Source organism: Nerophis ophidion, linkage group LG14, assembly GCF_033978795.1.
Source record: "Nerophis ophidion isolate RoL-2023_Sa linkage group LG14, RoL_Noph_v1.0, whole genome shotgun sequence".
Lineage (NCBI taxonomy): Eukaryota > Metazoa > Chordata > Actinopteri > Syngnathiformes > Syngnathidae > Nerophis > Nerophis ophidion.
Genome location: NC_084624.1, coordinates 27,422,984 through 27,446,249, shown reverse-complemented (window position 1 = coordinate 27,446,249; position 23,266 = coordinate 27,422,984). Strand labels below are relative to the sequence as shown.

At 40.7% G+C, this 23,266-nt stretch overlaps 1 protein-coding gene across 4 annotated transcripts in view; it reads left to right on the top strand.

The window, feature by feature from the left end:
* The first annotated feature begins 421 nt into the window (after positions 1-421).
* Positions 422-23,266, top strand: part of LOC133568393 (uncharacterized) — an 80,697-nt gene continuing 57,852 nt past the window's right edge. Inside the window, exons 1-2 of one of the 4 annotated variants that reach the window (XM_061920287.1) lie at positions 422-551; positions 20,356-20,761. In XM_061920287.1, the coding sequence (XP_061776271.1) occupies positions 20,516-20,761 (246 nt within the window). In that variant the 5' untranslated portion in view covers positions 422-551; positions 20,356-20,515. Of the gene's footprint in view, positions 552-14,971; positions 15,918-20,355; positions 20,762-23,266 lie in introns of those variants that run through there. The other 3 variants (XM_061920288.1, XM_061920286.1, XM_061920289.1) reach the window with 3 other exon arrangements.

The following is a 23,266-nucleotide window of genomic DNA, read 5'->3' as shown; positions in this document are numbered from 1 at the left end:
GCTTTACATAGTGAAACCCAATATCTAAGTTACATTTAAACCAGTGTGGGTGGCACTAAGAGCAGGTGGGTAAAGTGTCTTGCCCAAGGACACAACGGCAGTGACTAGGATGGCTGAAGCGGGAATCGAACCTGCAACCCTCAAGTTGCTGGCACGGCCACTCTACCAACCGAGCTATACCGCCTACTAAATCCTTTCAGCAAAAATTTGGCAATATCGCGAAATGATCAAGTATGACACATAGAATGGACCTGCTATCCCCGTTTAAATAAGAAAATCTCATTTTAGTAGGCCTTTAACGAGACTGTGATTGGATACTCACTTGTCATTCCAAAGTGAGTATCCAGTCACAAGTTGAAATTTAGCAGGAAGCAGGAAGTGTTGACCCACAAAAAAGGAGAACAGAACTTTGATTAGGTGGCAGATATATATTTGCCAAGCCATTTTCAAGAAGGATGTATAAAGAGAAACTACATCTTGTGAGATGATGTCGGCGATGAAATACGAGGGGCACCACTGACTTATACGGCGTCAAATGGGTGCTACAAATTGTGAGTTCAAATATTTTATTTATTTATTTTTTTATCTATAGTGTTTTTTGCAATTTTAATTCTGACATTATCACGTAAGATTTGTTTCAATTGCTGATGCGGGGTTATTGATTTTTGAATGTGCCAGAAAATAACCTGTTTTGTACACCGTTGATGGGTTTCAATCACCAGTAGTTCAGGAATGTTTTTCTGTATAGTAGTTCTCCAGCAATGGTCATGTGGTGACATCAATTATGGTGTTTTGAGAAGCGAATATTGAAGTTGGGGATCACTGAAGGCCTAGGTGGTTCTGAACAAGAACCGGGTTTTCTAGTTCCATCCCTACGCAAGCTTATTTTCCTTTACAAACGGCAGAGAGCTCCTGTCTTTTAGATGATCTTTGAGTAGTGGTATTCAGGACTATACAAGGCATTTGGTTTTTTATGGTATGACATAGCTTTGAAGTGATGGCAATGATAACAGCTTGATAACCACAGAAGCAACTATGCAACCTTGGCATGCATCTTGCAAGTTTGAAACGCCGCCATTGAATTCATTCAAGCCACGAGTGTATTTTCCAAAATGTAGAGCCTACGGAAGAAAATATATATGTACGCTTTTGGTATTTGTAGTTCCAAAGTGTGGTGAATTTAGCCTTTTTTCATTATTGATCTACAGAGAGGCCAAGGTCTTTGGTCCACTGTATGCGTGGCATTTCTCATTTAAGGAGTGCAGGACTAACAGCCTGTGGGAGCGCAGAGTCCTTGATGGATTTGAGAGAAACTTTTGTTGCTGATGTTCCACCTCCCTCTGACTCACTTTCACAGCATGGCTTTCATGTTGAAAAGGCAGTCCAGTCCGTTCGGCGGTTTGTTACTATATTTAATCAGAGACTTGGGCTTACTTCAATAGTATGTTGTTTTAATGATTATCAGCCAGGATGATTTACAATCATGAGGCCAGTTTTATGCTAGTGGCACAGGAACTCGTTAGCAATGGCTGAATAATTCCTGTGATCTTTTAGCTTGTTAGTGTCACGGCTCCAGGGCATCGTTGTGATGCGGGTGCGTTCTCTCACTGATACAGTCGGATTTGGACACAGCGTAAGGTAGGAAATAAAGATTTATTAACAAATAAAACAGACTATGGAACAGAAACCCTGGCACGAGGCACAAAAGGCAAAACCAACAGAACTAGCATGGAAGCTAGACAAAAACAAAAGCATAGCGTGGAAGCTAGAAAGTACAAAGGAGGTTTTACCAGAATCGGGAATCAACGTAGTCATTACTTGCGTGCAGCAAAACTTTATGAGGCGAGAACGAGTCACTGAAAGGGCAGGCTTAAATAAGGATGGTAATCAACAAGCGGGTGTGAGTCCGGAAAGAAGGAGCAGGTGAAACAAATAAGCAACTATGGTGACAAAACAAAACAAGGAAGTGCACAAACCAACTCAACAATCCACAAAACCTATGATCCGGGTAGCGGATCATGACAGTTAGCCAGCAGATGCACAGTGTGCTCATTAAGAGAATTCAATTGTGACAACCATAACACATAAAATATTGAATACCAGGACACATTATTATCATTATTTTTACCGTATTTTACGAACTATAGGGCCCCTACTAAATTTTAGAAGAAAACAATTGTTTTCCATGTATTAGATGCACTGGACTATGAGCCACAGATATACAATACAGACCAAAAGTTTGGACACACCTTCTCATTCAATGCGTTTTCTTTATTTTCATGACTATTTACATTGTAGATTGTCACTGAAGGCATCAAAACTATGAATGAACACATGTGGAGTTATGTACCTAACAAATCAAGGTGAAATAACTGAAAACATGTTTTATACTCTAGTGCAGTGGTTTTTAACCTTGTTGGAGGTACCGAACCCCACCAGTTTCATATGTGCATCCACCAAACTCTTCTTTAGTGAAAAATAAAATGTAGGTTTTTTTTTTCAAATTCAAGTTAAAGTTATGTTTTTTTTACTGGTGCACAAAATGAACCGTGCATGAACATCACCTTGTTCAAAGAACAAAACCAACATAGCGCATGAACTCACAAGAAATTACACACCTGCAAATCAGATGGAAAATTAGAGTGAACATTCTTTGGGGGTATCCATAACACGGCGATAGGAAGAAGTTTTTATTTACACGATGAGTCGGGTGTGTCTTGATCTCCGCAGCAGAGGCTACGGCAAACCCCTGAGGCCGACTCACCAAACCCCTAGCGTTCGATCAAACCCAGGTTAAGGACCACTGCTCTAGTTTCTTCAAAATAAACCAATTGCTCTGATTACTGCTTTGCACACTCTCAGCATTCTCTCGATGAGCTTCAAACACAACTGTGAAGCGAAAACCATTTTAGGTGACTATCTCTTGAAGCTCATCGAGAGAATGCCAAAAGTGTGCAAATCAGTAATCGGAGCAAACGGTAGCTATTTTGAAGAAACTACAATATAAAACTTTTTTTTCCAGTTATTTCTCCTTTTTTTGTTGTGTTCTTTGATAGTTTTGATGCCTTCAATTACAATCGACAATGTAATTAGTTATGAAAATAAAGAAAACGCATCGAATGAGAAGGTGTGTCCAAACTCTTGGACTGTACTGTGCGTAGAATGTGAAAGGAGTTATTTACACACAAACATTTTGTAAATGTTTATTTACATACCTTAACTGTTTTCTAACGGTGTCTGTAACACGGCAGTGAAACGGCTGATCAAACAAAACAGAAGTCATCATCAAGGACCCATTAACTGCGGATGCTAGCTCTCCAATCAGCTGAACCGACTCAATTACTCCACTGGGCTGTTTCAGTGAATTTACTGAATTTGTGAAACTGAAACAATACAAACATAAGGACATTTTAAGTTAATAATACTAACACAGTACGGTTGTACGATACACCGGTACTAGTATAGTACCGCGATACTAATGAATCATATTTGGTACTTTCCCACCTCTAAAAAGTACCGATCCTGGAACTACATGGTATCAGATCGATACCCAAATTTGTGGTATCATCCAAAACTAATGTAAAGCATCCAAACAACAGAAGAATAAGTGATTATTACATTTGAACAGAAGTGTAGATAGAACATGCTGAAAGAGAAAATAACCAGATATTAAAAATAGATTAATAATATTTTTTTCTACAGCTTGTCCTTAATCATTTTGACAAAATAATAGAATGAGAAATGACACAATATGTTACTGCTTACGTCAGCAGACTAATTTAGGAGACTTTGCTTGCTTACTTACTAATAAAAGTAAAGTTGTCTCGTATATTCACTATTTTATTTAAGGATAAAATTGCAATGAGAAACATTAGTTTAATGTACTCTAAGATTTTTTGTTAAAATGTTTTTTTTTTTTCTTTCCCTTTGTCATGAAAAAGGGAGGTTTTTGTCATGAAAAAGGGAAGTTCTTTTTGGGTGGGTGCACTAATTGTAAGTGTATCTTGTGTTTTTTATGTTGTTTTAATAAAATAAAAATAAAAAATATATATATATTTTTTTTAAATGATAAAATAATCAAAATTAATAAAAAAATATTCTGCGGCCTGGTACTGGGCCGCGGCCCGGTGGTTGGGGACCACTGCTGTAAAGCATGATAATATGATATGTATACAGTGTTGGATACTATTAAAGTTGAAAAGTTATGAATTTAAATGCATTACATTTATTTTTTCTATCAAAATGGAGAAAAAACACATTTAATAGGAAAATATAAGAACATTTTTTTGGTCTCCGTGGGCCACATAAAATGTTGTGGTGGGCCAGTTCTGGCCTGCAGGCTTTGGGTTTGACACCAGTGATGCAGCGCCTGCAGTAAGCAAACAAACCATAACACACACATGTTCAGTGTCTCTGTTGGTGCTTTATGAAAACAATTTAATACAAAACATTATGGCAGGGAGTGAAAAAAATCCATCAGTGCAGCTGGGATAGGCTCCACCCTTGCCCCCCACGACCCGAGAGGGACGAGCGGTAAAAACTGTATGAATGGATGTACAGTACAGGTTGTTTTCCTCATTGATTTGGATAAAGGTGCAACAGGCAAGAGCTAAATGAACAAGATGTTACATTGCAATAGACAGAAGTGCTGATTAGACCCATGGATTCCAAGATGATCCTCATTTATTGTAATTGCTATGGTTAATATTCCACACTAACCAGTGGGTGTTCACATCCTTTCTTCCCCCTTAATGTGCGCAGGATTATTATCTTCTGCATCCTGCCTGCACTGTTCATTAGCAGTCAGAAGGTTATCTCATGATTCAAATGCAGCTTTAATTGTCTTCTTATCACACAATTATATACAGTCGCGATCAAAAGTTTACATACACCTTTTCTGCTCCCAACATATTCCTGGGTATTGTGGCCAAACAGCTCAATATTTTGTTTCATCTGACATCACATGGACAAAGATAAGACCTTCTGGAGGAAAGTTCTGTGGTCAGATGAAACAAAAATTTAGCTATTTGGCCACAATACCCAGCAATATGTTTGCAGGAGAAATGGTGAGGCTTTTAATCCCATGGCTACAGTCAAGCATGGTGGTGCTATTATTATGCTTTGGGCCTGTTTGGCTGCCAATGGAACTGGTGCTTTACAGAGAGTAAATGGGACAATGAAAAAGGAGGACGTGACAGACTCAAGCCATCGCCGTGCGGGTTCCAAGGACCACCAAGGAAGGACATAATGGCGAGCAGGTTTAGACATCTTTATTTCAAAGAATTTGTCTATTGCCGGGTTGCTTTTCAGCCTTTCCGTCTGCTGCTTGCTCTTCCGCCCGGCTTTTCAGCTTTTTGCGATTTTGTCTCTCTTGCTCAGCATGCGCTTCTCGCTTGCTCTGTCTCTTCTCTCCGTCCCTCTCCCCAACGTTCACGGCTGTCGCCCTTTTATACAGTGCGACCCGCGCACCTGATCACGATTGCGGCATCGCTACCGGTGTGCCCCGCCTCGCCGCTCGCTTGCCGTCCACGCCTCCTCGCCACCATCTTGGGCCGGGCTACGGCGTGCCCTGCCTTGCTGTTGGACTGCCAGCCACGCCTCCTCGCCGACATCTTGCAGCATTTCAACTCATTCAGACTACACAAGTTTAAAAAAAAAAAAAAAAATCCAGCTTTTACCGAAATTCCCAATTTTGGGGGGGAAATTCTCATTTATACCAATGGACATTCTTCAAAGTTCCACAATTCCCACATTTTTCATCCGATTCAAACCAGACCAACTCCAAAATATTCAGCCTGTTCAACATTTTTCAACCTGTTCAAACCATTCAAACTAATACTTTCCCAAGTTCCAAACCAAATTCTGTTTCTCCTAGAAAATTCAAACTCTTTAACATTCAAACCATTCCAACATTCAAACTGTTCTTGCATTCATTTTACACTCCGTCAGCATTTAATGTTAACTTCAGCATGCAATTCCTTCAGGAATTGCCTCATCTAGTTTACTTTGGTTTTTTATCATAAACAAATTGTAAATAGTAGTAGATAGTAGTGTAATAATTACCGTATTTTTCAGACTATAAGTCGCAGTATTTTTTCATAGTTTGGCCGGGGGTGCGACTTATACTCAGGAGCGACTTATGTTTGAAATTATTAACACATTACTGTAAAATATCAAATAATATTATTTAGCTCATTCACGTAAGAGACTAGACGTATAAGATTTCATGGGATTTAGCGATTAGGAGTGACAGATTGTTTGGTAAACGTATAGCGTGTTCTATGTTATAGTTATTGGAATGACTCTTACCATAATATGTTATGTTAACATAACAGGCAAGTTCTCCGTTGGTTATTTATGCTTCATATAACGTACACTTATTCAGCCTGTTGTTCACTATTCTTTATTTATTTTAAATTGCCTATTCTTGGTGTTGTGTTTTATCAAATACATTTCCGCAAGTGCGACTTATATCTGTTTTTTTCCTTCTTTAACATGCATTTTCGGCAGGTGCGACTTGTACTCCGGAGCGACTTATACTATAAAATTCAGCGAACAATTTTCTGTGATTTGCTACTTTGCTTTCCAGAAGGTATGTCAATTTTACATCATTTCTAAACGGCGGTACTGCGTCAAGAAGCGACATCAGTGGGTAAAGGATATCACCACACGGGCTCAGGAACACTTCAGAAAACCACTGTCAGTAACTGCAGTCCGTCGCTACATCTGTGCAAGTTCAAACTACTATGCAAAGCCAAAGCCATTTATCAACAACACCCAGAAATGCCGCCTGCTTCATTGGGCCTGAGCTCATCTATGATGGACTGATGCAAAGTCGAAAAATGTTCTGTGGTCTGACGAGTCCACATTTAAAACATTTTTTGGGAAACTGTGGATGTCGTGTCCTCCTGAACAAAAAGAGAAATAACCATCCGGACTGCTCTAGGCGCAAAGTTGAAAAGCCAGCATCTGTGATTAATTCTGAAAGTTACATCTAGGTTTGGGAGCAACATATGTTGCCATCCCAACAACGTTATCATGGACTCCCTTTCTTATTTCAGAGAGACAATGCCAAGCCACGAGTTACAACAGCGTGGCTTCATAGTAAAAGAGCGCAGGTACTAGACTTGCCTGCCTGTAGTCCAGACCTGTCTCTCATTGAAAATGTGTGGTAATGGACACCCTGGACTGTTGAACAAGCTGTACATCAAGCAAGAATGGGAAAAAAAATTCCACCTGTAAAACTTCAAAAATGTATTTCCTCAGTTCCTAAATGTTTACCGAGTGTTGTTAAAAGGAAAGGCCATGTAACACAGTGGTAAAAATGCCCCTTTGCCAACCTTTTTGCAATGTGTTGCTGCCTTTAAATTCTAAGTTAATGACTATTTGCAAAAATAAATTAAGTTTCTCAGTTCGAAACATTAAAGGGGAACATCATCACCAGATCTATGTAAGCGTCAATATATACCTTGATGTTGCAGAAAAAAGACCATGTATTTTTTTAACCGATTTCCGAACTCTAAATGGGTGAATTTTGGCGAATTACATGCCTTTCTGTTTAACGCTCATGTGGTGAATATGTCAGAACGTGACGTCTCCGAGGTAACACACCCACCATTTTCATTTTCAACACATTACAAACACTGGGTCTCAGCTCGTTGTCGGAGGGTGTAACGACACTAACAGGGAGGGATTCAAGTTGCACCACTGGCCCGAAGATGCGAAAGTGTCTGCAGCCAGACCCCCATTGAATGTGCCAGAGTGTCTTCACATTTGACCGGCGATGCTAAGACAGACATAGCACAGAGATGTATGGATAACCTGCAGATGCATTTGCAACGATTAAGTCAAGGAAATCACAAAGGTGAGTTTTGTTGATGTTGACTTATGTGCTAATCAGACATATTTGGTCACGGCATGACTGCCAGCTAATCGATGCTAACATGCTATGCTAATCAATGCTAACATGCTATTTACACTAGCTGTTTGTACATTTGAAACTAGATACCCACATTTAATGCGAAACAAACACTTACCAATCGATGGATTTAAGTTGCTCCAGTGTCACAGGATGCAAAAGTCCTGATTGTTTGGTCCGCACATTTTACCGGCGATGCTAATAAGGCAGCCATGCTATGGGCCACTTCATTGGGTACACCCATGCTATGGCCGAATAGCGTCAATAGCTATTAGCTCAATAGCTTTAATTTCTTCTTCAATTTCGTTTTCGCTATCTGCCTCCATACTCCGACCATCTGTTTCAATACATGCGTAATCTGTTGAATCGCTTAAGCGGCTGAAATCCGAGTCTGAATCCGAGCTAATGTCGCTATATCTTGCTGTGGTAACCACCATGTTGTTTGTATTGGCAGCCCTGTATGACGTCACAGGGAAATGGACAGTCGCATCGCAAATAGTGAAAATCAAGAACTTTAAAGCTTTTTTTAGGGATATTCCGGGACCGGTAAAATTTTGAAAAAAACTTCAAAAAATACAACAAGCCACTGGGAACTGATTTTTATTGTTTTTAACCCTTTTGAAATTGTGATAATGTTCCCATTTAAGTACCTTTTCTTTGCAGTCAATTCAATTGAATATAAATTGAAAATACATTGAAAAATCATTGTGTTCTGTTTTTATTTACGTCCCAACTTCACTGGTTTTGGGTTTTGTATTTCATGGTCTCTGTGCTGCACTAAAACTCAGTGTTTAGAAAAAAAAGTGCATCAGAGTGACTCGGTGAAACGCTGAAGATGTTTTTCTATCCGGCATTATAGAGTCTGTACAATTTAAGAGAAGATTTGCAGCCAAAACAGCAGATGTTAGTGGCAGGTTGCTCATTTGGCTCACCCGCGAGCTCATCATGAGACATACTGCTGTTGTTCCCAGCCTTCACTCCCACACACACACACACACACACACACATGCACACACACACACACACACACACACACACACACACACACACACACACACACACACACACTGACTGTAATGTCAAAATGTCATAAGCTTTCATCCAAATGTCTTTCGCAATTTCCCGTTTTCTATAATAGACAGCGCACTGGAATCAACCCCACTTTTGCAACATCGACCATTTAATCCGCTTGCAGTCAATATAAGGTGATCACATTTTTTGATTTTGTCTTTCTCACTTGTCATTTAAATTTTATTTAAAATTTTTTTTTTTTTATGATTATCTTAGGTTTTTCAACCTCTCCTTTTGAACGTCTCAATTTTCTAATTTTCTCTCACACCTTCTCATGGCGTCTAATTGGGTTCCATTGATTTACTCGGGCACTATGGTGACTTGGCGCCTTCTGTGCTGACCCTGCAAAAGAAAAAAAAAAAATCAGGCAGTCTGTCTAACTGGCCCTGTTAAGCACACACACACACACACACACACACACACACACACACACACACACACACACACACACCATTTCCAATCCAAGAAGTCGATGATTGTGTCAGTGAGCTGGAAGTGACTCAACCTGTCGCTGCTGTGGCCCTCACTTAGGCCAATATATATTATTGTCTCACAAAAACACAACAAAAAAGGTCTCTCTGTGTGGTGTTGGGGGGTAGACTCGGCCAAATGGTGGATCCTCAACAGACTCGGTGACACACGGCCAGTCAGCTGTTCTACGGGCAACCACGTGTCACCTTGACCTCTCTGGAGGAAGCGTCAGGACAAAAACCTGCTGGGGATAGGGTGTGAAGGATAGGGCGGAGAGGAATTAGAGCCAGGTGTCCACTTGTCCATATGCCCCAACTGTGGCTGTGAATGAAGGCTGAGGGTTAATTGATTTTTAAACAAAGAACTATAAAGATTGGGTTACTAATCTAATTATGAATATTAAAATCACAAAGAGATTAACTCAAAAAAGATTCAAGTCAAAAAACTGCACCACAGACCCAGGTCAAAGTCCCTAATACTTTCCTGATGCACTGTAGATCCAAATTCAAGTATTTTATATACAAACCCCAAAAACAGTGAAGTTGGCACTTTGTGTAAATGGTAAATAAAAACAGAATACAATGATTTACAAATCCTTTTCAACCTATATTGAATTGAATTGACTGCAAAGACAAGATATTTATCATTCAAACTGGAAAACGTTATTCTTTGCAGATATTAGCTCATTTGGAATTCGATACCTGCAACATGGTTCAAAATAGCTGGCACAAGTGGCAAAACAGACAGAGAAAATTGAGGAATTTTCATCAAACACTTATTTGGAACATCCCACAGGTGAACAAGCTAATTGGGAACAGGCGGGTGCTATAATTGGGTTTAAAATCACCTTCAATGAAATGCTCATTCATTCACAAACAAGCATGGGGTAAAGGTCACCACTTTGAGAACAAATGCGTGAGCAAATGGTCAAACATTTTTTAATGAGCTATTGCAAGGAATTTAGGGATTTCACCATCTACAGTCTGTAATATCGTGAAAAGGTTCAGAGAATCTGGAGAAATCACTGTACGTAACATTGAATGCCCGTGACCTTGGATCCCCCAGGTGGTTCTGCATCAATAAGCAACATCAGTGTGTAAATGATATCACCACATGGGCTCAGGATCACTTCAGAAAACCACCGTCAGTAATTACAGTTAATCGCTACATCTGTAAGTGCAAGTTTAAACTCTACTATACATAGCCAAAGCCATTTATCAACAACACCCAGAAACACTGCCAGCTTCGCTGGGCCCGAGCTCTTCTAAGATCATTATCATCAAGTCTTTTATATCCAAGAAGCTTCACCGTACCTCCAAATTCAAGTTTTTTCAATGCAAAAAGCCGTACCATAGACCCAATTTCAAGTCCTTTGTATCAAAAAGGTACATCATGGACATATTTTTAAGTCCTTTATACGCAAAAAAAGCGACACCATACACCCAAACTCAAGCCCTTCATACACACAAAGCTGAGCTGGTCCCTATCTCAGCTACAATCGGGCAAAAGGCGGGGTACACCCCGGACAAGTCACCACCTCATCGCAGGGCCAAAGATAGACAGACAACATTCACGCTCACATTCACACACTAGGGCTATCATGGATCCAGCTTATACATATAAAGCTGCACCTTAGACAACAAATTAAAGTCTGTTTTAACCAAAAAAGCTGCACCATAGACCCAAATTCAGGTCCTTTATACACAAAAAGCTAGACCACAGATCCAAATTGAAGTCATTTATACACAAAAACTGCACCACAGGCCCAAATCCAATACTTTTATACGTAAAAAGCTGTAGGGCTACCGTAGATCCAAAATTCAAGTACTTCATACGCAAAAAGCTGCAGCAACAGATCCAAATAAATTTCCTTTATATGCAAAAAGTTGACCCAAACTAAAGTCATTCATGATCAAAAACTGCAGCATAAGCCCAAACCAAATCCTTCATACACAAAAAATGCACCAATCACCCATACCCAAGTCCTTTTTGAACAAAAAGCTGCACCATAGACCCAGATCAAAGTCCCTGATCTTTTACACTGGTCAGCACTTTTTTTAACCTGCAGCCATCAGGGAAGAGAGTCCGGTCACTCGAGCAAGACAAACAGAGTTAAAAACAGTTTTTACCCATGGGCCGTTAGGATATTGAATACGTACCAATGACTGTTGCACTGCTGTTTGTATTGGTATTCACCGTACGTTTTGGACTATAAGGCGCACTTAAAGGCCTACTGAAATTAGATTTTCTTAATTAAAGGGGGATAGCAGGTCCATTCATTCTATGTGTCATACTTGATCATTTCGCAATATTGCCATATTTTTGCTGAAAGGATTTAGTAGAGAACATCGATGATAAAGTTTGCATTTTTTGGTGCTGACAAAAAAGCCTTGCCTTTACCGGAAGTCGCAGACGATGACGTCACAAGTGTGAGGGCTCCTCACGTCCTCACATTGTTTGTAATGGGAACCTCCAGCAGCAAGAGCTATTCGGACAGAGAAAACAACGATTTCCCCTTTAATTTGAGCGAGGATGAAAGATTAGTGGATGGTGATATTGATAGCGAAAATGAAAAAAAAAAAAATTAAGTAAAAAAAAAAAAGTCGATTGCATTGGGACGGATTCAGCTCTTTTTAGACACATTTACTAGGATAATTCCGGGAAATCCCTTATCTTTCTATTGTGTTGCTAGTGTTTTAGTGAGATTAAATAGTACCTGATAGTCAGAGGGGTGTGTCCACGGGTGTCTTGAGGCCAGTCTCTGAAGGAAGTCGACGTCAGCTGCATGGATGGCGCAAGCTCAGCTGATCTCCGGTAAGAGGTGACTTTTTACCACAATTTTCTCACCGAAACCTGCCGGTTGACAAGTGGTCGGGAACCATGTTCGTTCGACCGCTCTGATCCTTAGTAAAGTTTCACCTCCGGGAATTTTAAACAAAGAATCACCGTGTGTTTGTGTGGCTAAAGGCTAAAGCTTCCCAACTCCATCTTTCTACTTTGACTTCTCCATTATTAATTGAAAAAACTGCAAAAGATTCAGCAACACAGATGTCCAGAATACTGTTTAATTGCGCGATGAAAAGAGACGACTTTTAGCCGCTAGTGGTGCTGCGCTAATATGTCCTGACAGTCCGTGACGTCACGCGCACGCGTCATCATTCCGCGACGTTTTCAACAAGAAACTCCCCGGGAAATTTAAAATCGCAATTTAGTAAACTAAAAAGGCCGCATTGGCATGTGTTGCAATGTTAATATTTCATCATTGATATATAAACTACCAGACTGCGTGGTCGGTAGTAGTGGGTTTCAGTAGGCCTTTAAAATCCTTTCATTTTCTCCCAAATCGACAGTGAGCCTTATAATCCGGTGCGCTTTTTGTATGACAAAAGACCTGAATAGACCCGCTCATCAGCAGTGCGCCTTATAATCCGGTGCGCCCTATGGTCCAGAAAATACAATAATTAAGAAGAATGTTAAAATTGTAGAATATTTGACCTGTGATCCTTCTCAAACATCACAAACAGACATAATAAAAATAAAACATTAAAAAAAAAAAAAAAACTGCAACAGAGACCCAAACCAAAGTCCTTAAAAAAAGATGCACCATTGACCCAAACCAAAGTCATTTTACAAACAAAAAGCTACACCACAGACCCAGATGAAAGTCCTGACAAAAAGATGCACCATTGACCCACACAGAGTCCTTTATAAACAAAAAGCTGCACCACAGACCCAGATCAAAGTCCCTTATCTTTTACCCTGGTCAGCACATTTTTTGACCTACAGCCATCAGGGAAGGGAGTTCGGTCACACGAGCAGAACAAACATGGTTAAAAACAATTTTTAACCATGGGCCGTCCCAATAACTGTTTTTCACTGCTGCACTGCTGTTTATGGATTTATTTTGAACATATATTGTTCATCTTGTATCTAAACTGCAACTAACAGAGTAGCAACCTATTTGTGCCATGCACTCATGTCCGATGACGATAACGTGTTCTATTCTGCTCAAATTCATGTACACAAAAAGCTGCACCATGCACCCAAACCAAAATCATTTATACACAAAAAGCTGCACCATTTTTTTCCTTTCCACTAGCACTCATCGAAGCCGGATGCTGCCTTTCCCTCTCCCTTATGTCTCCTGCTTGCTGCTTTGTTTTGCTTTAACTTTCTTGTCGCCTCTTTTTGCAGAGCTTTCTAAAATCAAAAACAGTGTTTTTCAACCTTTTTTGAGCCAAGGCACATTTTTTGCGTTGGAAAAATGCGGAGGCACACTACCAGCACTCCCGTTCAAAGGAAAAACCTAGCAACTCGCTTCTAGCTGATTTTGAGAAAACAAAGGAAAACCAATCCATCTTGATGCTGTCTTACAAAGATCTACAAAGTCATCAAACGTATATATGTTTTCTTGAGCTTTAATTTTCTTGCCGATTGAGCCATGGATTGGATCTGCTCTCATGAACGTGTGCCCTTTCTCCAGATATTTTATCCCAATCTCGGGTGGGCCCCATTCTGCGTTTGCACATTGGGCAAGAGCCATGTACAGCGTCCAGTTTTTATTTTGACCTCCACAGTTATCTGCCCAAAAGAGTATGCAAGGGGAAGAATCAAGAACAATACATTTAATGAAGGTGCTTGCAACGTCCTGGGCCAATCTTCCAAATATCCCCTCGTGCCATAATATCACATAATCAGGTTGACTGTCGGCCCCCATTCCTGCAAATGTCTGATTAAAGACAATAAGGCGACTGACAAAGAAGCTCCGATTGGTCCCTTGAGATACTAGGTATTTCTGTTGTATCTATGCGGTTATGTGGTATAGTTGCTAGGTCCTGCCATGCGCGTAACAGCTTACTTACGGAACAAATTACAATATCGCATACACTAATGTTAAGCAGATCACCTAGGAACTCCCAAATTATTATCAGCTCAGTTTTGACCAAAATTGAGTTACTGGGTTTTGCCTTTGGACGGGAGAGCAGAAATCACTAAAAAACGAAACTCCGTTCACAGCAAAAAGTCGTCGTGGCAATAGTTGGTTATGACTTTAAAGCATAACAATCACTATTGCTCTTGTCTTAAAGTAGGTGTACTGTCACCACCTGTCACATCACACTGACTTATTTGGACTTTTTTGCTTTTTTCCTGTGTGTACCGTATTTTCCGCGCTATAAGCCGCCCCGTGTTATAAGCCGCACCTTCAATGAATGGCATATTTAAAAACTTTGTAAACCTATAAGCTGCACCGGGTCATAAGCCGCGCCCCCGCTGCGCTAAAGGGAATGTCAAAAAAACAGTCAGATAGGTCAGTCAAACTTTAATAATACAAACCAGTGTGCGAATGTGCAATCACAACAATAGTAACACTCAAAATATTGCATCAATAACTCAACTTTGCTCGAGCGTTAATGTCACAGCACACAAAATAAACATTTAAAGCTCACCTTCGGAAGTTATTCCTCATCCATAAATCCCTCGAATTCTTCTTCTTCGGTGTCTGAATTAAAACATTGGGCGAATACGGCATCCAAAATGGCGGGCTCCGTCTCGTCGAAGTCATCCGAGTCAGTGTCGCTGTTGTTGTCCGGCAGTTCCATGAATCCTGCCTTCCTGGCCGGATCTTTTTTCAGCTATCTTGTTTTTACAATATGCGTGGAAAGTAGCCAGCTTTTCTTGAAAGTCTTTTGGCAGTTGCTGTGAAATAGTAGTCCGTGTGCGGATGGAGAGATTGCGTCTTTTCATGAACCGGAAACACCAAGAAGCACCACCTTTTTAAATCATCTAAGTGAAGTTCGCTTGCTAGCGCTGTTGCCTTCATTGGAATAGTGATGGTATTGACACTTCTGCTTGCTGCTCTCTGCTCAACTACCCACTGTTCCAGTTTGTCCTCCAACTGTTGCCATCTTGCTTTGTTCCCTCAAACTCTGTGTTGTCTTCTTTACTTGGCGCAGGTCATCTTGTTGCTTCCTCCACCTAAGCACCATTGATTCATTTATGTTCAATTCTCTCGCTGCTGCTCTATTTCCGTGTTCTCCTGCGTGACTTATTTCCTTGAGTTTGAATTCTGCGTTGTACGCGTGTCTTTTAGTAGGAGCCATTTTGTGGTCGTCTTTACAGAAACACACAAATGAAATGAATCGGATTAGCCGCGCGCTTCTTCTTCTACGGGGGCGGGTGCTTACCTTGGCGGTTGCGTACCGTAGAAGAAGAAGCGCTTCCTCTTTCCAGGTGGGCGGGCGCTTACCTTGGCGGTTGCTTACCGTAGAAGAAGAAGCGCTTCCTCTTCTACGGGGAAAAAAGATGGCGGCTGTTTACCGAAGTTGCGAAACCTAAACTCTATGAAAATAAATATTTGTATTAATACATATACAAGGCGCACCGGGTTATAAGCAGCACTGTCATCTTTCGAGAACATTTTTGGTTTTTAGGTGCGGCTTATAGCGCGGAAAATACGGTAAGTGTTTGTTCTTGTCTTGCGCTCCTAATTTTTTTGGGGGTAGTTTCCTGTAGCAGTTTCATGTCTTCCTCTGAGCGATATTTCCCACATCTACTTTGTTTTAGCAATCAAGAATATTTCAGTTGTTTTTACCCTGTCTAGGGTGTACGCCGCCTTCCGCCTGTTTGTAGCTGAGATAGGCTCCAGCGCCCCCCGTGACCCCGGAAGGGAACAATTGGTAGAAAATGGATGGATTATCCTTCTTTGTGGGGACATTGTTAATTGTCATGTACAGATGTACTTTGTGGACGGCGTCTTTGCTCCGCAGTAAGTCTTTGCTGTCGTCCAGCATTCTGGTTTTGTTTACTTTGTAGTTCAGTTTTCGTTTCGTTCCGCACAGCCTTCCCTAAGCTTTAATGCCTTTTCTTAGGGGCACTCACCTATTGTTAATTTTTTTGTTTAAGCATTAAATACCTTTTTTTTACCTGCACACTACCTCCTGCTGTTTCCAACATCTACAAAGCAATTAGCTACCGGCTGCCACCTACTATTATGTAAGAATATTACACGGTTATTCTAGACAGTACAGACAGTCAACAACACATCATTTGCAGACTATATTTACTGGTTTGCAAAAAACATTTTTAAACCAAATAGGTGAAATTAGATCATCTCCCACGGCGCACCAGATCGTATCTCAGTGGTTGAAAAACACTGATCCAAACAATAGAATTGATCAACTGGCCTCTCAACGAAATTGACAAGCTCTCGGGTTTGGGGGAAACTGCCTGTTTTGACGGAACGTTTGTTGCTGGACACTCGATGGACTCTTGGGAGAAGGAGTGCCGCATGCATGGCGATCGTTTAAATCGACGTTGAAGATATTTACCTATTCGGAAACATGATAACAGGACATCTGCTGATTGGAGTAAGCGTTGTTCTAGTGTATGGACAAATTGGAAGATGCTGGCAGCCGTTCAAAGTACTCTAAAGCTGCCACGAATAATTGGAGGATGTGATCAGAGCTGTGGGCACTCAGACTACTATGATTTTAGACAATATTGCAATTTTTGGCGACATTTTGGAGACGTCGGCTGCTCTAATGGTGACGTATGATGAATTTTGAGGGCCAGGAATAGACAATTTGTAGGAAAATTATTTTTTCTCGCTCAAACAGAAACATTCTAATCTGGATTACTTTCCCTGGGTGCAAGCGACTTGACATGGTCGCTACTTCGAGACTCCCCCAGAGGACAGTGCAGTGAAGACGCAACAAACTCCTTTCCTGTCCGTCATGGACACACACCTGTTGTTGTTGACTTTTGTTGGACTGACTGGCAGTGCTATCACGTTCGCTAGAGCACGGAGGTCACGAAACAGGGACCTTGTGTGGCCGCATATCACATATGCAGCCACACATGTGATTTGATGGAACACAGAGCAGCGCCCCTAGTGGTTGGCAGCTTCGGGCAACCCCTCGTTGCAGGTTTTGAGTTGTATGTCATAATATGTATAAGTGCTTTGCTATGGAGTTTTTTTTTTCTCACTCCAGACTGGGCCCCCAACAATACCTTAGACCAGTGGTTCTCAAATGGGGGTACGCGTACCCCTGGGGGTACTTGAAGGTATGCCAAGGTGTACGTGAGATTTTTTTTTTAAATATTCTAAAAATAGCAACAATTCAAAAATCCTTTATAAATATATTTATTGAATAATACGACAACAAAACATGAATGTAAGTTCATAAAATGTGAAAAGAAAAGCAAAAATGGGACGGCGTGGCGCAGTGGAAAAGTGGCCGTGCGCAACCCGAGGGTCCCTGGTTCAAATCCCACCTAGTACCAACCTCGTCACGTCCATTGTGTCCTGAGCAAGACACTTCACCCTTGCTCCTGATGGGTGCTGGTTGGCGCCTTGCATGGCAGCTCCCTCCATCAGTGTGTGAATGTGTGTGTGAATGGGTAAATGTGGAAGTAGTGTCAAAGCGCTTTGAGTACCTTGAAGGTAGAAAAGCACTATACAAGTGCAACCCATTTATTTATATCATTTAACAATGCAATATTCAGTGTTGACAGCTAGATTTTTTGTGGACATGTTGCATAAATATTGATGTTAAAGATTTCTTTTTTTGTGAAGAAATGTTTAGAAATAAGTTGATGAATCCAGATGGATCTCTATTACAATCCCCAAAGAGGGCACTTTAAGTTGATGATTACTTCTATGTGCAGGAATCTTTATTCATAATTGAATCACTTTTTTATTTTTAAACAAATTTTCAGTTATTTTTATATCATTTTTTCCAAATAGTTCAAGAAAAACCACTACAAATGAGCAATATTTTGCACTGTTATACAATTTAATAAATCAGAAACTGATGACATAGTGCTGTATTTTACTTCTTTATCTCTTTTTTTTCAACCAAAATTGCTTTGCTGTGATTAGGGGGTACTTGAATTAAAAAAATGTTCACGGGGGGTACATCACTGAAAAAAAGGTTAAGAACCACTGTCCCAAATATTTGCCCAGCTCTGATCTAAGACTTAGATCAGAGCTGGGCAAATATTTTGACTCGGGGGTCACCACGTTGACAGAAAATACGTGTTTGGGGGGGCCAAGGTGTATGTGGGAATAAATGGTATATATCAATCAATCATCAATCAATGATTATCTATATAGCCCTAAATCCCTAGTGTCTCAAAGGGCTGCACAAACCACAACACAAACCACTACAGCATCCTCGGTAGAGCCCTCATAAGGGCAAGGAAAACTCACCCCAGTGGGACGTCGGTGACAATGATGACTATGAGAAACCTTGGAGAGGACCGAAAGCAATGGATGTCGAGCGGGTCTAACATGATACTGTGAAAGTTCAATCCATAGTGGATCCAACACAACTGCGAGAGTCCAGTCCAAAGTGGATCCAACACAACCGCGAGAGTCCAGTCCACAGTGGAGCCAATACGAAACTATCCCAAGCGGAGGCGGATCAGCAGCGCAGAGATGTCCCAAGCCGATACACAGGCGAGCGGTCCATCCTGGGTCCCGACTTTGGACGAGCGGTCCATCCTGGGTCCCGACTCTGGACAGCCAGTACTTCATCCATGGCCATCGGACCGGAACCCCTCCACAAGGGAGAGGGGGACAGAGGAGAAAAAAGAAAAGAAACGGCAGATCTACTGGTCTAAAAAGGGGGCCTATTTAAAGGTTAGAGTATACAAATGAGTTTTAAGGTGAGACTCAAATGCTTCTACTGAGGTGGCATCTTGAACTGTTACCGGGAGGGCATTCCAGAGTACTGGAGCCCGAACAGAAAACTCTCTATAGCCCGCAAACTTTTTTTGGGCTCTGGGAATCACTAATAAGAGTCTTTTGAACGCAGATTCCTTGCCGGGACATATGGTACAATACAATATACACATTTAGCTGTAAAAATCTGCCGTACAGTATGTGTGTTTGGGTCCCTTTTTTTCAGGAACACTAATACCAAAAGTCACAATGTCCGATAGAATTCTAAAAAGGTTAAAAATGCAATGGAATTTTATAGTTTTTTACTGAATGGAACATCCAAAATGTACATGAAAATAAAGAAAGTGAGATTTACAATACTAACTATGAACATCAAAACACTGAATATTAACAAGATATGAACGTCGCTCCTCTTTTACTTCTCAGACCAGCTCCTCGATAGTTGTGTATCTTTTACAATCAAGCAAAACACAACAAAAATGTTACAAACAGCAAAATATGAATGCATAGTGTAATAAACACCTACAATATGATATATTATCACGTAAAAATCTGCATCCACAGATGTGGATGAAACAGCTAAGTTTTTAATGGCAACAGAGAGCAGACTAACAATCTGCATCCACAGATGTGGATGCAGATTTTGGGGTGGGTTTGGAGCTGGCTGCTCTGAAACAAACTCTGCTTTGTTCCTGGTCTGAGCTGCTGTGACGTAGATTACCGTAATAACTCCTATAACACTTAAAAGCGCGGCTTTCCACCATTGAAATACTTTCTATAGTTCAAGACTTACGGTCATTTCAAAACAGCGCTGCACTTCATAATGGCGGCGACAGTTTTGATGTTAAAGGTCTTAAAAAAATTATGTAGAATGTCCGGCAGGCCGGATTGAAAATCATAATGGGCCGCATGTGGCCCAGGTCTGCTTTGGTTTGACTTGTTTTTTTACACACCCTCCCCGAGTGTCTACCTTTTTCCCCACCTTTTATAGGGCGCCGTAAGTGGCAACCCGTCAGCGTTCCTGTTCTGTAATCCTGTAATTCTGTAAAATGTGTGTTTGTGCTGAAATTGGTATTTCGTTGTACTTTTTCTTTCAAGAGGGCACTGCTGTAGTGGCTGCTGTTGGCAGGAGCTCTGTGCTCTTGTGTCATCCTTTTGTGTTTCCCTCTTGTTTTTATGTGTTATCATATTTTTTTGCCTTTTGGTCCAGGACCCTTTGGGACAGGACTGTGTGACAAGGGGTGGCACTTTCGTGACATCTGCGGTGCTTTTTGTGGACTTCTGGATCTGCCTCCCGGGAGCCTTTTGGCCATGGAGACCAGCTGCTGGGTCTCTGCCACACCGGAGTCCGTTTGGAGAGACTGGAGGAGATGCGGATGAGGGGACAGGGCTGCGGAGCTGGCACTGAGCGCCGGGACGGAGAGGCTTCACAGTGTCTTGGCTGGGTGAGCAGGTGTCGGACACCTCAGTCTCCTTGGACGTATCCTCGCTCATCCATGCGGACTGGACTCTTGCCGAGAGTTGGTTGGCGGCCGAGAGTGGAGTCGGCTCTCTTGGTTGCTTTGTTGGGTCTGCTCCTGTCTCTGGCCATGCTCTCTCCACCCCAGCAGACGATGGTATGGAACACTGCAGAGGCCACCACAGTGTGTGTGTTTCTTTTACTTTTTATTCATAGCTGTATGTAGAAGTGGCTGATTGTATCCGCTGCTTTAATGTCTTTCATGTCCTTTGTGTTCTTTAATGTTTGATGTTTTGCTCTTACACACATGTAAGAGGGAAACTATGGCTATGAGTTGTTGTTGTTTTTTCCCTTGGCCTCAGTCTGGACCCCCTCTCCAGGGCCCAGGCTTAGACCGATTTATTTTTTTTAATTTTATCTTATTTTAATCTTCTATTTTTTTCTCCCATCCCCCCCAATTGTTTACCTGTATCTCATCTTTTTTGTAAGGGGCGCTGGAAGCCGGCAGACCCTGAAATGTTTTGTCTGATCTTAAATGGGATTGTGCTGAGAATTTTAATTTTCCTGAAGGAACTCTCCTGAAGGAATAGATAAAGTACTATCTAATCTAATCTAATCTAATATACTTGTGCAATGACTACAAAAATATCCATTGATCCATCCAAACAAAATCCCTTGTATATAAAAATCTTCCAGGCTTGGTCATGATGGGTTTTTCCTGAGTCTGGTGTTTTAGTTCCTGTCCAGCGTTCTTATTACGAGTTTCTACTTTCTGTTTTGTGTGTTGTCATGCAGTTACTTTATTCCTGCCTCTGATTGCTGTTTCCCTCACCTGCGCTTGATTGGCGATGAGTGGACACACCTCTCCCTGATTGCAAATCAAGGGTTTACAGTCAAGTTTCACCTGCCTCTTGAGGCTGGATCATTGTCCTTGTTAGTCTGCTCCCTGTTGCCATTAAAAACTTAGCTGTTCAGCCCAAACCTTGGCAAAGTCTGTACCATTGACCCTAACAAAAGTCCCCTATACACAAAATGCTGCATCATAGGTCCAAAGAAAGTCCTTTGTACACAAAAAAACTACTGTAGACCCAAGCCAAAATCCTCTATACGCAAAAAATGCACCATAGATTAAAATTTCAGTCATTTATTATTGACCAAAATCAAAGTGCTTTGTATGGAAAAAACTGCACCATCAATCTAAATCATTTAATTAAACCAATAGTCCGACATCAAAGTCCTTTTATGCAAAAAGCTGCGCCTTAGACTCAACTTTAAAGTTTTGTATCAATAAATTCTGTATCATAGACCCCAATCAAAGTAGTGCTATCATAGACCCTAATTCAAGTATGTTATAATAAAACAGCTCCACCTTAGACACTAAACTAAAGTCATTTAAAACCAAAAAGCTGCACCAAATGTCCCAAACAAAAGTCATTGAGGCACAAAAACTACACCATAGACCCAAACCAACATAATTCATATGCCAAAATCTGCACCATAGATCTGACTTCAAGTCCTTTATCATAAATCAAAGACTTTTATACAAAACAAGCTGCATCCAATCAAGGCAGGAGCTGACTAAAAATAAAAACAATTCTTCCCCTGTGGATTTCCGTGATGACCTGTAGTCCGTTTAACTGTCCTTGCATGTATCCAAAAAAGCCAAATAAAAAGCAACATGATCATCCAAAGTCTATCCTTTCAATTCCCTACTAAGCTCAAGTCTTAAGAGATAGAGTGACATAAAGTGTTCACTTGATTATCGCCACCAGGGAGTTACCCTGTAAACTAAGGTTCCGGTCCGCCATCGTCCAAGATCCGGCACGCGGGAAGTCCCAAGTTAAAAAAAAAAATATATATTTTTTTATTTGTCATTTTGGAAAATCTGTCCTTTCTAATCCATTTTCTACCGCTTGTTACTCTCGGTGTCTCTTAGCCACTAAGGCAAATGATATTGCGTAATATATATATATATATATATATATATATATATATGTATATATATATATATATATATATATATATATATACATATATATATATATATATATGTATATATATATATATGTATATATATATATATATATATATATATATATATATATATATATATATACATATACATGTGTGTGTATATAGTCGAGGTTTCTGTGGTCTGTCCGTTATACAGTGCTCAATACCGGTGTAGAGCAAAATATACGAATAATCCCCTGAAGAGCAGGTAAACCTGCGAAACAGGCTTGTAGGGATGAAATAGCCACTGTGTTTTTTACTGACCTTTCCAGCCCGGCCCCGGCCAATTTTTTTTAATCCAATGCAGCCCCTGAGTCAAAAAATTTGGGGACCTCTAGTGTAGACCAGGGGTGTCACACTTGTTCTCGTCAAGGGCCACATTGCAGTTAGGCCTGTCCTTAGAGGGCTGCTTCTCACAGCGAATAATACATGAATTAGTCTGTGCATTTGAATATTATATATTTTTTTATGCATGCCGTAAAAAAAACTACGGTATATTTTACAGTAAAAACTGGCAACTCACACACTTTTTTGTAATTTAAAAAAAAATGTAATTTAATTTTTTATTAATTTTATTTCTCCCCACTTGTTTACCTGTACCCCACCTTTTTTGTAAGGTGCGCCGGAAGTTGGCAGACCTGTCAGCGAT